This window comes from Acinonyx jubatus, chromosome D2 (assembly GCF_027475565.1).
Source record: "Acinonyx jubatus isolate Ajub_Pintada_27869175 chromosome D2, VMU_Ajub_asm_v1.0, whole genome shotgun sequence".
Taxonomy (NCBI): domain Eukaryota; kingdom Metazoa; phylum Chordata; class Mammalia; order Carnivora; family Felidae; genus Acinonyx; species Acinonyx jubatus.
This window is the reverse complement of record NC_069393.1, coordinates 4,020,088-4,036,117: the sequence shown is the minus strand read 5'-3', so window position 1 is coordinate 4,036,117 and position 16,030 is coordinate 4,020,088. Positions and strand designations below refer to the sequence as shown.

Sequence of the window (16,030 nt, the reverse complement as noted above, 5' to 3'; positions counted from 1 at the left end):
GCTGCAGCCCCGAAGTTTTCTTGTTACCTTTTAAGAAGTAGAGAAGCTTGTGCCGAGTTCCCTGATACCCTCAGCAGTGTCCCCTTTGCTCCACGGTAGCCTCTGAGAATATGTTCTTGGGGCGCCTGGGCGGCCCAGTCGGTTAGGCGTCTGTCTTGTGATTTCGGCTCAGGTCACGATCTCACAGTTTATGAGTTTGCCCCACATCGCCCCCCTGTCAGGGCAGAGCCTACTTGGGGATTCTCTCTCTCTCTCTCCCTGTCTCTGCCCTTCCTGTGTACTTTCACCTTATCTCTCTCTCAAAATAATTAATAAATTTAAAAACTTAAAAAAAAGTATATGTATAAAAATAGAATGTGTTCTTCCTTCTTCCTTCCCAAAGCAAGGCACTGACTGGGGTGAATGGGGTTTCAGTGATCCGGCGTATTACCCCTGGGGCTAGGGAGGGACCCGGTCTCTCTTCTGAAGCCATGGTCTTGGATGAGTGAATAAATGGAGCTCTGTTAGCAGGAATTCCGTCAGAAATGACTGTGGGGTGGGCAGTCAGCATTGTCCTCTCAGTTTTCGGCACCCTGCTAGAAAAGCAGATGGAAAAATACGTCCCAGTTTGTGCTTTCTGAGCCAAAGGAAAGATGCCAGGCTTGAGATTTACGAAAGACTTCTTTAAATTTATGTCTTGTCAACCCGTACGTGATTAAAGACGATAAGACTCTAATGTAGATTATGGCTATTCTAGTAGTGTCCTCTTTTCCAATTATGGAGGCATTTCTTGCACCTGACGCGCACTTTCTTTGCTCTGGGTGGGGGTGGGAGGCGAGGGGATGCGGAGCGTGTTAGGGGTTGGAGGAGGTAGCAGAGACGGCAGGTTGTCCGTGTTCCTTCCTGATTGCTGTCTTTGGAATTATCCAGACCGCCACTTACTGTTTTCACAAAATATGAAGGCAGAAACTATTGCTACCCCCTGCCCATCCATCGGATACGTAGAAAATTAAGGTTGGCGTCTCTTAGAACACCAGGCATCTACCTACCTACCCCATGGCACGCGGCAGATCTGGACAGCCTGAGTAATTTGCATGTGTGCAAGATGATTGCCCTTCTGCCCGAAGAGAGCATTGCATATACAAAATCCCAGCCCTGAACTGCATATGCAAATCTGTAAAGGTTGTAAAGGCTTATTGGCTACCTGCCCTGGGGACCCCTGGTGTCCTCGTGTTCGGGTATAATAACAGATGACTTCCACACTTCCAGGTGACCAGAGCTTTTCTTTTGCCCCTCCTCAGAGACATACAGATCAGCTCCTCCAGTACCACGACTTCTGAGAGTCAGGATCCTTCTTCTGGGGACCCTGCGGTCAGTGCGCTTCAACAACAGCTGTTGCTAATGGTGGCTCGGAGGACCCAATCGGAAACCCCGCGGGTACGTTCCAGCCTCCCTGTTTGCGAATGTTCCAGAAGCAGGGATCTTGAAACCTGTTTCGTGGTCAGATTACCTAATGGAATTAGTCGGGTCTTGTCCTGAATTTTACATTGCTAGGTTGTGGGTATATCACTGCATGGTAGTCTATTGAGCGAACGTGGAAAAAAAGCCATTTAAATAACAGGTATCCTTCGCTGACACTAACAGAATTGCCATTGCCTTAATGCTCTTCCAAGTGCATTAGAAATTCATGTACCTTGATCTTTGGTTGCCAGGATGCACAGACCCCACAAGGGCTTACTTGGTTAGGATGCCTTTTTCTCACCATAGTTGGAAAATACCTGGATTTTTATTAATTTATGATGGCCTCTTATTAAACATTCAGAGATCCTTAAAGAGAAACTTGACTTCTTGAAGAGAGACTTTATTCTTAGAGCAAATGGCATTATCATCCAGGGGCTGAAAAGATGAAGCCTTCAGTTATCTTACCAAGGGACAACTTACTAATGTTCATTCGCTTATCTGGTGCACCTTGAGTATGACTCTGGGAGAGGCAGAGCAAAGACTTCACAGCAAAAATCACACGGGATGTAAGACGTACCACCAGACGTAAACTGAGAGCTACAGATTCAAGCAGGGCATTTCAGACAGAGAGGCTGGCGAAGGCTCCTTAGGAAGAAGGGACACCCGGGCCAGACCTTGAAGGAGAGTGACTTTCCATTGGTACAGGCTGCTGGCAAGTTAGTGGACCTTCCTGGCAATGTTTTGATGTCTCGTAGACAACCTCACCCATGAAAAAAATAATTCCATTTTGTATTTGTTTTCCTGATTGCTTAACTAAATTTTTCCAAAAAGATGCTTGATAACACAGCGGGTTGAAATCGGTCAGGCGTGTGGGGAACAAAAGGTCACGTTATGTTGTCACTGACCGCACACTGCTCTGGAGTCCTTATTCCTGCTGCCTGGGTAGGGAGGACTGAGAGGTGCCAAGCAAGCAGAATGAGCCCTTCCAGGTGCCTGGGTGGCTCAATCAGTTAAACACCGACTCTCATTTTGGCTCAGGCTGTGATCGCATGGTTCGGGAGTTCAAGCCCCACATCAGGCTCTGTGCTGACAGCAAGGATACTGGTTGGGATTCTCTCTCTCTCCCTCTCTCTTTGCCCGTCCCCTGTTCACTCTCTCCCTCTCTCTCAAAATAAGTAAATAAAATGAAAAAAAAAAAAAAAAAAAGAAAAAAGAATCAGCCCTTCCGGGCTTGAAGGAGTTTCTGTGGGAACAAGCATTCAGCTAATTCAAAACCTCAGTCTTCAGGGATTTCTTCCCTTCTGTGTATTCAGTCTCACCTCCGTCTCCTCCTTTCCAGGGCTTCTGGGTACAGGAAGGAGTTTTCCTGGCCCCCAGGAGGCCAGTGGAGGTGAGAGTCACGTCTGCTCATGGCTCAGATGCCTGGCCCCATCCTGGTCACCGGGTGTGCTGGTGGTACCTATGGGGAATGGCGGCTCCTGCCCAGTTAGGGTGCGGTACTGGGGTCTGCGGACCCTGCCGTGAGCCCCCAGCTCTGGGCCCGGGCTTCAGTTGCATTCTCTCTGCTCTGTGCTCAGCCCCCAGTTACCAGTACTAGTTTCCATCACAAGCTAAAGTATGTCGGGGGGCCCCGCAGAATGTGTGTTTTCTCTGAGAAACATCTGCTTTCCTTGACACAGACCTGGGGACACTCCAGCGCCCTGCCTCTAGAATGTCAGTGTTGTATCTCCAAGGAGAGGGAGTTATAGTTATATGAAAACATCCACATGGGGGCGCTTGGGTGGCTCATTTGGTTAAGCGTCTGACTCTTGGTTTCAGCGCAGGTCACGATCTCACGGTTCATGGGTTTGAGCCCCACATCGAGCTCCACACTGGCAGTGCGGAGCCTGCTTGGGATTCTTTCTCTCCCTCTCTTTCTGCCTGTCCCCCACCCAGTGCTCTTGCTCTCAAAATAAATAAACTTAAAAAAAAATCCACATAGTTTAGGAAGAAGTGAATGTCATTTGTTGCATGGATAGTGGAGCCCCAGGGAAACTAGGAACTTTGGATTATCAGAAATGCAAACCCACTGATTTGATATCTCAAAAACAGCGCAGGAAGAGCAGAAACTGGGAAATAACTGACTATTACATAGATAAATCAGAAAGAGTCACACTGTTCTTTACATTTAAAATTCTCTAAGTGGCATGATTATGTATATGAGTGTATAAAAAGCTGAATTATATTTAGTGTTACATTGTTAATTACTTAACCAAATTCAGTGGCAAACTTCAGTCATCTTAACTTTTAACATTTTAAGTAAAATGTAAAAACTTTAAAGTTTTACTATATGGAGGTAGAGAAGTGGAAAAATGGAGATTGCTATCCAGGCTCATATTTAGATGCTGAGGAAATATTTACAAAGGTCTCCTATCAGAAACGAATTTTCACTTCTACTGCTTAGTTTTCTAAATTTAATTGATGTCACCAATTAGGTTTTGGCCACAAATGAAAAATTAAGTCTGTTTCCTGCTCATTCTCCCAAACACATGTAGTGAAGGGTTACGCTCTATCAGCTCTGTGCCAGGGGCAGGTGCACAGGGGCGAAAAGACTCAGCCCCTGCCTTTGAGGAGTTTAGACACTGGTCAACCGGTTCAGCTATGCATGGTAGAGGTTATGGTCAGGACGGGCTCAGGGGCTGTGGACACAGGCCGGGACACAGGAGACTAGGGAGGCTTCCTTGGTGAGGTCACAGCTCAGCTGCGATGCAGAGGAAAAGCTGAAGCGGGGCAGACATGGCCGGGACAAAGGCTTGGCTGGAAAGCAGGTGTGCTCCTGGTCCTGGCTCAGAGGCATCGGGGCAACGACATGAGGAGTTGTGCTTAGACAAGTGCAGCAAGAATAAGCAGGAAACAGGGCTCTGAAGATGAGACTATTTAGTGACTTCCCTTGCCCCATCTGCCCTCCCTCTGTCCTTCTCGCTTGGCTGCTCGGTGCTCAAGAGCAACTTGTGTACTGGGAGCTCCCTCCCCCGCAACCTTATGCAAATTCCTCTCATTCCAATAAGGGACCTTTTCTACAGGCTCCAGTGGTGTCCAGGAGCTAGGCCCACACCAGAGAAAAGACTCGGGAGTTCTTCCCTGGCACAAATAAAATGAATGAGGTAGCCCTGCAAGGGGAGTTCTCAGGACTGGCCAGCTTCTTTCTGTATGAGGCAGGCCAGGGAACGGGTTCTGTTCCATCACTCTGGCTGCAGGGCTTAGCTCCTGACCACAAAGAGAAGGACCAAGCTTGGGGCACATGGGGAGCTGGTGAACTCTCCTCTGTGCTCTAGATTAGCACTGAGGGGCTGTGAGTGTTCTCAGTCACAGACTCTCATGCATCCATGGTGTAAATTGGTACTTCTCTGTGCTTCAGTTTATCCATTATGTATTTCTAAGCACATTGGCAACAGTCTACCTTGACTTGAAAATTTTGCATTGTTCTGTAACGTTACATAAGCATTTGAGGCATCAGCGTGTAAACATCTTTATTACACTGCTGGTTGAGAGCAAGCCCAGGCCACTGGTAGACAGTGTTAGATCCTTGGGAGTATAGCATTTTCTGCTTCTTTTTATCTTCACTTGGATCTGGCTTCAAACCCGTTCGCCCTGCCCCACGTTAAGAAATGAGCTAGTATCGGGGCGCCTGGGTGGCTCAGTCGGTTGAGCGTCCGACTTTGGCTCAGGTCATGATCTCACGGTCCGTGAGTTTGAGCCCCGCGTCAGGCTCTGTGCTGACTGCTCAGAGCCTGGAGCCTGTTTCAGATTCTGTGTCTCCCTCTCTCTCTGACCCCCCCCCCCCCCATTCATGCTCTCTCTCTCTCTGTAACGTTTTTAAAACATTAAAAAAATTTTTAAAAAAATGAGCTAGTACTGTATATGAGAGTACTCTGTAAACTGAGGCTTTGTGGAAGTCTATAGGATTGGCATCATCATCATTATTATTACTAGGGGTAGCATGAGAGCCGTATTTCATTGGTCCTAAACTGATCAGTGAGCATTGCAAAGATGCTTGCAGCACTGGATCTGGGGGACGGGTGCTCGAGGTTAACATAAATGTAGCATTGCCATCACAGTTTGCTATCATTAAAGGATTAATGAAAATGGAAACTTTCACCTTTTACCCTGTATACCACTTGTATTTTTTCCCCACAATGATGTGCTCTTGAATTGCTATTTTTTAAAATTTAAAACATCTCCAAAAGGTAAAAACATATTCCTAGATGTCTAATTTGCATGAAGTGTTATATATAATATTTTATAAACAATCCTGTCTACAAGAATATTGACATTTCCTAACAGATGAGACGGATGAGACACCAATTATAATACCTTAACATAGTCACCGATCAGCTTACATATTCATTTATTTGAAAGTGTATTTTGACTTAAGAGATGAATATTTGCATACTCCTCATGTATCATGTTCAGAAGTTTATTTTTTTTTTCAAATGTAAGAATATACATGATTCGTTATGATTTCTGGAATTTTGGCTGCTAAATAGAGCCACTGTTATAATAGTATCCCGTGTGTGTTTTATACTTTTTTGTCCCTCGAAGTGTTGTTCATATCTAGATTTAACCAGCATTCCATCAGCAGATTAGGAACACTAGGTATGTGCAGGGCATGCGTTTGGTACCTCAGTACATCTCACATTTGGGATCACATTATCTTTGTAGGACACCTTGGAGGTTAGGTAATATTTAACCTTGGATTTGCCATAGGTGGAAACCAGTGCAGAAGGTCCTGGTATTTGGGGTGTTGACTGCACCCCTCCCAGCCCAGCACTCCTTTCCCTTGTCCCTTGGTCACTGCTGGGATTTCGAGTTCTGCCCACCCCCTCCCCAGCAGCCTCTGCCACAATTTCTGGTAAGCCCACCTGTGCCACCAGAGTCCCTTTCCGCTTCCCAGCTCTGGGTGTGACGGCTCTTAGGAAGGGCACTTGGTGTCGCACAGGACTAACTTCCTGTGGATCTTCTTCGTTCCTCCACCACTCAGGAGCTGTCACGACACTTCCGCCCTTCAGAGGAGGCCTCCGGTTTAAATTCACCTGTGTCTGTTCTGACGTCGACATGTAGACCCGGTCACTTACTCTCCTCCACGTAACACGCCCTCATTTATAGTTTAGCTTTTATTAAGCACAGTTCATGCTCGAGGTCATAAATCTGACTCTAAAATTCCTTTAAATAACAAATTATATGACATCCGTTATTACCCATCTTAATTATTTTTGTCAGTGTCCCTTTTCCGATGGCTTCCCCTTCAAATTGGTGTTTTTAATTCGTTTCTTCACGATTGGACTCAGACGTGTCGTCTCTTGAAGTGTTTTGCTGTGCAGATGGCTCTCACCTTACCAAGTGAGCTCTGCCTGAGCTATGGATTCACCTGGGTTCCCCTAAGTGAGATTGCAGAAAGAAACCAGGCTTTTGCCTCTCACGGTCCTCTTCCTAGAGAAGGATCTTGGGGGAAGTGATCTGACCTCTCAGAGCCTCAGTTTCTCACATTTTAAATAGGGATAATAACACCTCTGTGGAGAATTTCTTGTAAGGTTTTGACGATTAGAGATAATATATGGCAAAATTATGCCATATAATCAGTGGCAATGATTAACATCATCAAAATTCTTAATAATTATATGGAACTCTTGAAGGTGCCATTATTTTAAGTTATTTATTTATTTATTTTGAGAAAGAGAGAGAGAGAGAGAGAGACTGGGAGAGGGGCAGAGAGAAGGAGAGAGAGAGAATCCCAAGCAGGTTCTGTATTGTTGGCACAGGGCCTGAGGTGGGGCCCAGTCCCACAAACCATGAAATCATGACCTGAGCTGAAATTAAGTGTCAGATGCTTAACCAAGCTGAGCCACTCAGGTGCCCCAGAAGATGAAATTATTTGAACAGTAGAACTTTTCAGGTGTCTTGGGGGAGAGGGGTAGACCTTTACATTCTTAAATATTTTAATATTACCAAAAAGTATTTCTGGAATGTATTATATACATACTTGCCTACCTTCTTAAGCTGAATATGCTAATCATCACTTAAGTTGCTCTTGATAATTCAGACTCATGAAGGGAGCCTTGACTTAAATACAGATCCATATGGGGAAGGTGAGCAGTGCACTTACCTTGCTTCTTCAAAAGGGCTTGTGTTCAACTTATGCCCCGCCCTCCCTATTTTTGATAATTTCTTTTTTGAAATAGTAGAATAAACCTTGCTTGTCTGATCTCCCGGGAAATGTGACGTGGTGGTTCTTTGGCAAGGCTTAATTAATGAATCAGAGCCAGAAATAGCGTTTTGGCCAGTGCGTCTGTGCCTTCACATAAATCAGAGACATGGAACGCCTTCTCCATGTCCACTGTGAGTCCTACCCCAGCCAGTCCTGTCATTGCTGATGCTGTCCGGGAGCTCTGCCCTAGACCCCCTCACTCCATACTCTCTCAGACATTACCCATCTTACACCCTCCCATGCCTCATTTCTCGCTCTTTTTCTAAATATCTAGACATAGAGACGTTTCTACTTGCGTGTGTCACCATGTTCTCATGGCTGGTTTGCTTGTCTGCTCCCTGGGGAGTTGTTTAACCCCCCCCCCCCCCCTTTAAGCTAGCCACTCTGTCTTGTTATCCTTTGAATTCTCAGCATGTATTACATATAGGATCCAGCCTCTGTAATCCGTACAATAAGTATTTGTTGGATGAGAGAATAAATGAATGATTGAAATGATGAGAGAAATTTAAATTTGAAATTTGTACCAGAAAACAGGCTGAGAATAATTGCTATAATCCACTGAAGTGTTTAGCTCTGAGGTTCCTTGGTATCTAAGGCAAAAAATGAAATTCCACGAAGCTTAGTTTCTCATAAAGGAAGTTGTTATGGGCTGATTTGTACCTCAGAACATGACTGTTTGGGGAGATAGGCTATTTAAAGAAGTAATTAAGTTAAAAAGAGGTCATTAGGGTCAAGCCCTAATCCAATATGGCTGGTATCCATTTTTTTTAGGTTTATTTATTTATTTTGAGAGAGAGAGAGAGCACACAAGTTGACTGGGGGGGGGGGGGGGGGGCGTGCAGAGAGAGAGCAAGAGAATCCCAAGCAGGCTGCGTACTGCCAGCCCAGAGTCCAATGTGGGACTCAAACCCATGAACCCTGAGATCATGACCTGAGGCAAAGTCAAGAGCCAGCCGCTTAACTGACTGAGCCACCCAGGTGCCCCAGGCAGTATCCTTCTAAGCAGAGAGGATCAGGATGCAGCTACACTTGGAGGAAAGACCATGTAAAGACACAGAGAGAAGACGGCCATTAATAAGCAAAGGAGAAAGGCCTCAGGAGAAACCAATCCTCGATCACAGACTTCCAGCCTTCAGAACATCTCCGTTGTTTCAGCCACCCAGTCTGTGGCACTTTGTTATAACCACCCTAGCGAACTGACATAGAAGCCAAATCATTTTTTCTTTGCATTAAATTCTGAGATTCTTTTAAACAAGGATTTTTATTTAAGCAGCAATGAATAGCACAATATGCCAGAATCTTTAATAACTTCTGCAAAAGGTAGACATAATCGTCATGTGATTTCTTTTATACTGACCTTCCCTAACAGCAAAGCGTATATAATATTAAACCCCAACTTAAGGACAGTATTTTTCTTATAATTCAGAAAACTGCTATCCTCTGTGCTGCTGCTTGCCCTTGACCTGTTTCCCCATTGTACGTGAATTCCCAGACCACAAAACAGTAAACTGTGGTAACCCTGTGCACATATTTCTTACTGGAATTTTTTGTCCGTGGAGCATAAAGGAAAAGGATGCCCTTTGTTGGGGAAGGTTTACTGTAAAGCACAAATCCATTGTCATCAACAGAAGAAGCTCTTCCTGCTGACATGACACCAGGCAGTTTCCACTAAGCTCTCTCTCATGTTGGAATAGAATCCCAGACACAAGCAGCACCTACAGTCTCCACTTTCCTGTAATAGTACAGCCAGTCCGTCCTGTATGCGGCCACCCTGTATACTGCCTTCATGATGGACCAGCTGTCCCTGGCAGGGCCTTTTGAATTAATATTTTATGATCTGAATAACTTCATGTTCCATAGCTGAGTCAGTGAATTAGCATCTGGGAACAAAGAGGTGGTAAAATTGGCCTCCTCGGAGAGCTCTGCTGTGGGCTCCAGTGAAGCAGGTGCACTGCCCATATGCGTGCCAGGCACTTTGACACCAGTGACTTTCACTGAATTAGGAAAAAAAATCGGCCCAAGTATAACCTTCTGCTTTATAACTCAAGGAGAAATGTGTGCGACCTTTCAATAGCAGCTCCCCCTCCAAGGCTGTCTTCTTTACTGTCCTCATCCCTTTCCTGGTCTCGGCCCTTCTTACCAGTCTCCTGTGTCTTATGGGAGTCAGCCTACAGGAAATTACAGCCTATCTTAAATCCTGTTTGGAAGAATACAGAGCCAAAGCAAACAAATAAAAGTACAGATTAGAATGAGCTAGCACTTTCACTTCTGGGTATATATCCAAAAGAATTAAAGCAGGGACTCAAACAGATATTTCCACGCCCATGCTCATAGCAGTGTTCTTACCAATAGCCAGGGGGTGGAAGCGACCCAAGTGTCCATCGACAGATGAACACATAAACAAAATGTGGTACATCCTTACAATGGAATATTCAACCTTAAAGAGGGAGGAAGTCTGACACAGGCTACAACATAGATGAACCTCGAGGACATTATGCTAAATGAAATAAGCCAATCACAAAAGGACAAATACTGTATGATTCCACTTACTGGCGGTACCTACAGTAGTCAAAAACATAGACAGAAAGCAGGAAGGTGGTTATCGGGCTGGGCGCAGAATGGGGAGTCAGTATTTAATAGAGATGGAGTTTCAGTTTGGGAAGATGGAAGAGTTCTAGAGATCTGTTGTATAACAATATAGACATCGTTAATACTACTGAATGGTACACTTACAAATGGTTAAGATGGTAAATTCTGTGTTGTTGCTTTTTTTTTTTTTTTAAGCACAATTGCAAAAAAACAAAAACAAAAACAGGCTAGAAATAGAAGATCTACAGGGAACTGGGGCGTCCAGAAAAGGCTTCCTGAAAAGCAATGGCCAACAGCAAAGGAGATCGATGGGGGCTTTGTCTTTAATGGCCTCTGCACAGAGAATGGCAAACAGCACGATGTGGCAAGTCTAACAGGAGCCTCTCCACTTAATCTGGGACTCCAAGAAGCCACATCCTACTCTTAGGACTAACTAAACACACTCTGTCAACACCATCCCCACTAAGGGGACTGCATAGAAAACTGCCTGCCTCAAACTTAGGTGTGGGTTTGCAGCCCTTATTCATCCTGGATCACATGGCTGATCCAAACACCTCACACAAAGAGTTTATGTTAAGATGGTGCCAGCTTGGTATTGCATTCTCGTGCCTAGCAGAAACAAAGGCGAATTTTAATCCTGAAGAACACAGCTTTAATATTGCTGTCAAGGAATTCATTCAAATAAAGATCCAAGGAAAATACGATTAAGTGAAAAGTTATAAAACATATTAGAAAACATGAGACCATGAATAAGAGCCAGCAAAGTCAACAGAAAGCAGAAACAGACTCTCAGTGGATTTAGAAGTCGTAATGATCAGATTCAGAATATGGATTAAGAATGTTTCACGTGTATAAAAGAAATAAAAGAAGGGATTGCAAATGTCAGAAGCAAAAGGCCACCTAATGACCAAACAGATCTGAAAAAGCACCAGATACTAGAAATGACCCATATATAATAAAAATAAAACTTTAAGGGATTTAATGGGAGATTTGACACGTAAGATTTGAAACAATTATATACGTGTAGCACCGAGAGATGAAGAGGTAAATAGGAAAGAAGGTTAAGAAGCGTGGAGGTCAGGGGCATCTGGGTGGCTCAGTCGGTTAAGCATCTGACTCTTGATTTCAACTCAGGTCACGATCTTACCATTCGTGGGTTCGAGCTCCATGTCTGGCTCTGCGCTGACTGTGCAGAGCCTGCTTGGGATTCCTTCCCTCTCTCCCTTTCTCTCTGCCCCTTCCCTGTTCTCTCCTTCTCTCTCTCTCTCTAAATAAATAAACATTAAAAAAAAAGAAATTTATTAAAAAAAAAAAACAAAAACGAAAGAAGCATGGAGGTCAGGACAAGAAGGTTTACTGTTCTCCTTGTCAGAGTTCCAGAGGAGATGAAGGGAAGAGCAACAAAGCAAATATAATTTAAAATTTAAAGTTTAAGATAACCCACAGATATAGGCATTAGTGCCTTGGCAAACTGGTGAGGAAGGGACAAACATTTTAGTAAATGGCGCTGTGACAATAGTGTTCTTTATGGGAAAGAAAACAGACCGTTATCTCATATCATGTACAGAAACCCCTGGCAGATGCATAACTTAAATGTGAAAGCCAAAAGTATATAATTTTAAGTACAATTATATAATCAAATACCCTTACGACTCTGGGTAGAAAGGGATTTGATAAACAAGGTACCAAAAGTGCAAAACTTTTGTACTGTACAGGAAAAAATGGATAAATGAGATTTCACTTAAATTAAGAACACCTGTTTATCAGTAACACCATAAGGAAAGTGAAAAGACAAGCCATAAACTGGGAAAATATCTGTAACACACATGATTAAGGTCTTGACCATATGGGTACATATATGCATATATATACACACACACGCACACATAGACACATAGAAGCTACTAAAAGACAAACAAGCAGCCAAAGACTAAAAGTGGACGAAGATGCTCAACTTCATTGATAATGAGGGAAATGCAAATTAGAATAAATTTGAAATATTTTATATGCCAGATTAGCAACAACTAAAAAGTACCTGATGCTATCAAACGTTGGTGAGGATGGGGAGCGACACGATGTTTGTCTGCTCTTAGTGGGAGTACAGACTGATAGAATCACTTTAGAAATCTTATTTTTCCAAGGTGTTTTCTAGTAAATTGAACGTTTCCATATCCAGTAATTGCATTTGTGCGCTTTCTGGAAGCGTCCATTTGCTTCCTAGTAAAGCTGAACGTGTGGTACAGCTGAACATTTGCATTCTTAGCAATTCCATTCCTAAGTGTATGTTAGGTGTCTGTTCTAAAGAAATCCTTGCACATATGTACCAGGAGACATTTCCAAAAATGTTCATAGCAGTGTAATAGTAAAAAAAAATTTTTTTTTGAAAAAAAAAAAGACCCTAAATATCCAACAGTAAAGCAGATAAGTAAATTATGGCATGTCCGTATAATGCAATATTATTCAACTGTGAAAATAGATGCCACAGCTGTAAAACAGCATGGATCAGGCTCAGGAACATAATGTGGAATGGAGGGGAACAAAGGCAAGTTGCAGAAGCATACATAGGCTGTGGTTTCATATCCACGAGGTTCAAAAACATAAACAGTATAGAAGTTGTGGATGTAATAAGCAGAGTAAAACAGAAGAAAACAAAAGGAATGATAAACACAAAACTCAGGACAGTGATGATCCCTGAAGGAATAGGGAAGGAGAGGTGTCCACGGTGTGGCCCCCAGGGAACTTCTATGCTAGTGGTAATGCCCTTTTTGTTATACTGGGTGATAGCCACACAGCTATTCACTGAATTGGGGTTCGTGGGTTTTTTTTAATACTCTACATACATTTAAAAGATATGTATTTGCATTGATTCAATATTGAACGAAACTATTCATGTTTAAAAAGCGTGGTACCCTAGGGGCACCTGGGTGGCTCAGTTGGCTAAGCATCTGACTCTTGATTTTGTGTCAGGTCATGATCTCACGGTTTCTGGGATTTAGTCCCATGTCGGGCCCTGGCATGCATTCAGCATCTGGTTTTGAGTCTGTGAGACAGCTGAAGGTCTAAGAGGGGTTTTCTCACAGGCAATAGGATGCCACAGACTGAGTCCACCGTATGCTTTTTTATTTTCCTATTCCCAACCTTGTGCCAGGCTCAGAAGAGTTACTCATTAAGTATGTTAGACGAATCAATGAAGAGGAATTTTCTTTTCAGAATTAAATTCTTCTCCACAAGATTAGAGCCAACCAGACATGAATCTGGGCTTAAAACGTTTTGAATCTGGAATTAAATTTTCCTCTGTCTCTATTTTATTGGTTTAGGTTTTTTCTCTAGATATTTCTGTTTTTTCTTGTATCAGGCCTCCCCAATGACCTACAAAATTGGCAATGAAAATTTTTTTACTCTTAGTGAAATTTAAATATTTATTCCGATGTTGCATTAAATAACATATCTTTAAAAAATGAAGCCATTTAAGATGTTTAGTTGAATTCTGATCTTTTATGAGAAGTATTTTCATGGCAGTTTCTTGGCCTTAATTAACATCAGCGTTTTGATGGGAGTAGCATCAATTTAATGGAACGTTATAATGGAATGGAAGTGTGTCGGTAAGAAAGACCCTTTTTGTTGATCATTATCTTTCTCTTAGAGTACCCTTTTTAATGAAATATGTTGGTTTACATTTCAGAATTTGAACATCTGCTTTCTATACTGTTTTATTATGAGGTACGTTTATGACAATAACATGTCAGTATGAAACCCTTTCTCTGTCGTTTCTTTTGGTGTGTAAAAGCATCTGAGCCAGGATCTGGAAGACTCGTCATGTTCTTCAACACAAGGAAAATTTAACCGAGAGCAGTTTTACAAGTTTATCATTTTCCCTGGCAAGTGGATTAAAGTCTGGTATGATCGACTTACCTTGTTGGCGTTACTTGATCGGTAAGCCACCGAGCATGCGAACGTACGGAGAAAAGACACAATGGGGGCATAACAGGGCACTCACATGCTTATAAAAAAGAAATTGCCACTTGCTAAGGTTCTCTGGAACATTTTCAAGATGGATGCCTTTTGTGCTGCAAACCCAAAGGCGAAGCTGTGAGATCTTGACCACTGGAGAAATTGTAATTTAGCAATTACAGTAGGAGATTAGAGAATTGGGGGAACACGGTTCAGATTTAAGGTTGGCTCTGGGGACAGTATTATGTGTTGGTCTATTCACGGTTTGCCACATTTTTGTAGGAGGGCTTGGGGTTCATGGGTAGTGTGGGGCCTGGCTGACTGGATGCGGGCAGGGGGAGAGGAGGGCAGATGGAGCCCTGTGATTTCTAGCTTTTCTCCTCAACAGCTGAGGCTACGTCTCACTCTTGTCTGAGATACACTAATTGGAACATTAATCTCTCCTTTAAACCCTTTATTCTTTCTTGTCTCTTCTTTCCATTGTTTGTCAAGATGAACCAAACACAGGGTTGGAGATGCAGTCGCTGGGCGGGGAGGGAGAAGAGGGAGGGAGAAGGTCCAGTTAGTTAAAGCACGGTGGAGACGGGGCCAGGTTGGGAACTTCCCATGTCCATCCCTGCCCCCGACCTCACGATATACAAAGGACGGGATTTTCATCTTCAGGGGCTGTGCAGTTCTGATGGGAGTGTTGGTTTGAAAATTGAAGATGGCTTGAGGCACCTGGGAGGCTCAGTCAGTTAAGCGTCGGACTTTGGCTCAGGTCACCATCTCACGGTTTGTGAGTTTGAGCCCTGCATCAGGCTCTCTGCTGTCAGTGCAGAGCCCGCCTCGGACCCTCTCTCTCTGCTGCTCCTTTACTCTCTCTTTCTCTCTCAAAAATAAATAAACATTTAAAAAAGAAAAGAAGATTCAAGATGCCTTTACTGACACTGTCATCAGCAAATGTGGAGTTTCACAGTTAAATGCCAGCCAGTGGGGGCAGCGGGAAAGCTGATTGCCTGCCATCCTATGGTTGGTCCCTCCGGTGACTGATTGTTATAGTAATGTCTTACCAAAAAACTATAGTCATGCAAAATTACAACAGTAAATTTCAGGACCCACAAGTCAGGGAATGGAGTTATAATGGTTTTTCTAACAACACTACGTCACCCCAGAGGCACACACTTAAGATGAACGTTTCAAACGTAACTGGAATCATCCAAAATAACACATCCTGTTAGATGAGTTAGTTTTAGGGGTTTTTTTTGAAATATTAATTTTTTTTCTGTTTAAAAGGAATTGCTGAAAGTTGGACTACCTCGTGTTAGCCCTTCATATTAAAAACAAATGTTTCTGTACATTTCTAGGTGTACATTATTCAGATGCACTCAGTGGCAACAGATTAACTGAAAATCTAATTAAGGTCTGGAAAAGGATGATGAGGATTATTACAGTTTTAAAAAGTTTACAGTTTTATAGTTTTAATCGCTTCTGTTGCAGTGGGTTTGAATTCAGTGTTAAGGGATTTGTAGAGACAGCATTACGTCCTTAGGCATGGGTCGCTCAGCTGGTACAGGGAGCCCCTGGGGATCAAGCCCCGTGCCACCACTTACTAGTGCTGTGATCTAAGGATGACTGTGAAACCTCCCTGTTGCTCAGCTTCCTGTCTGCTAAATGGGGATCATCTATATACAGGGAGATTATGAGGTTTAAATAAAATTAGCTATGGAAGGTGTCCTTTAAATATTAGCTGCTGTTGCTGTTATTATGACCTGAAATGTGGCCCAGAACCCAGAAAGAAGAAAAATAAATAAAAATAAAATAAAA

The 16,030-nt window shown here is 43.2% G+C and overlaps 1 protein-coding gene across 7 annotated transcripts in view; it reads left to right on the top strand.

Annotated features, from left to right (window-relative positions):
* PCNX2 (pecanex 2) overlaps positions 1-16,030 on the top strand; it is a 326,874-nt gene that overhangs the window by 86,205 nt on the left and 224,639 nt on the right. For all 7 annotated transcript variants that reach the window (XM_053207265.1, XM_027046909.2, XM_053207264.1 and 4 more), the window contains exons 9-10: positions 1,281-1,416; positions 14,061-14,206. In XM_053207265.1, the coding sequence (XP_053063240.1) occupies positions 1,281-1,416; positions 14,061-14,206 (282 nt within the window). The remainder of the gene's footprint in view (positions 1-1,280; positions 1,417-14,060; positions 14,207-16,030) is intronic.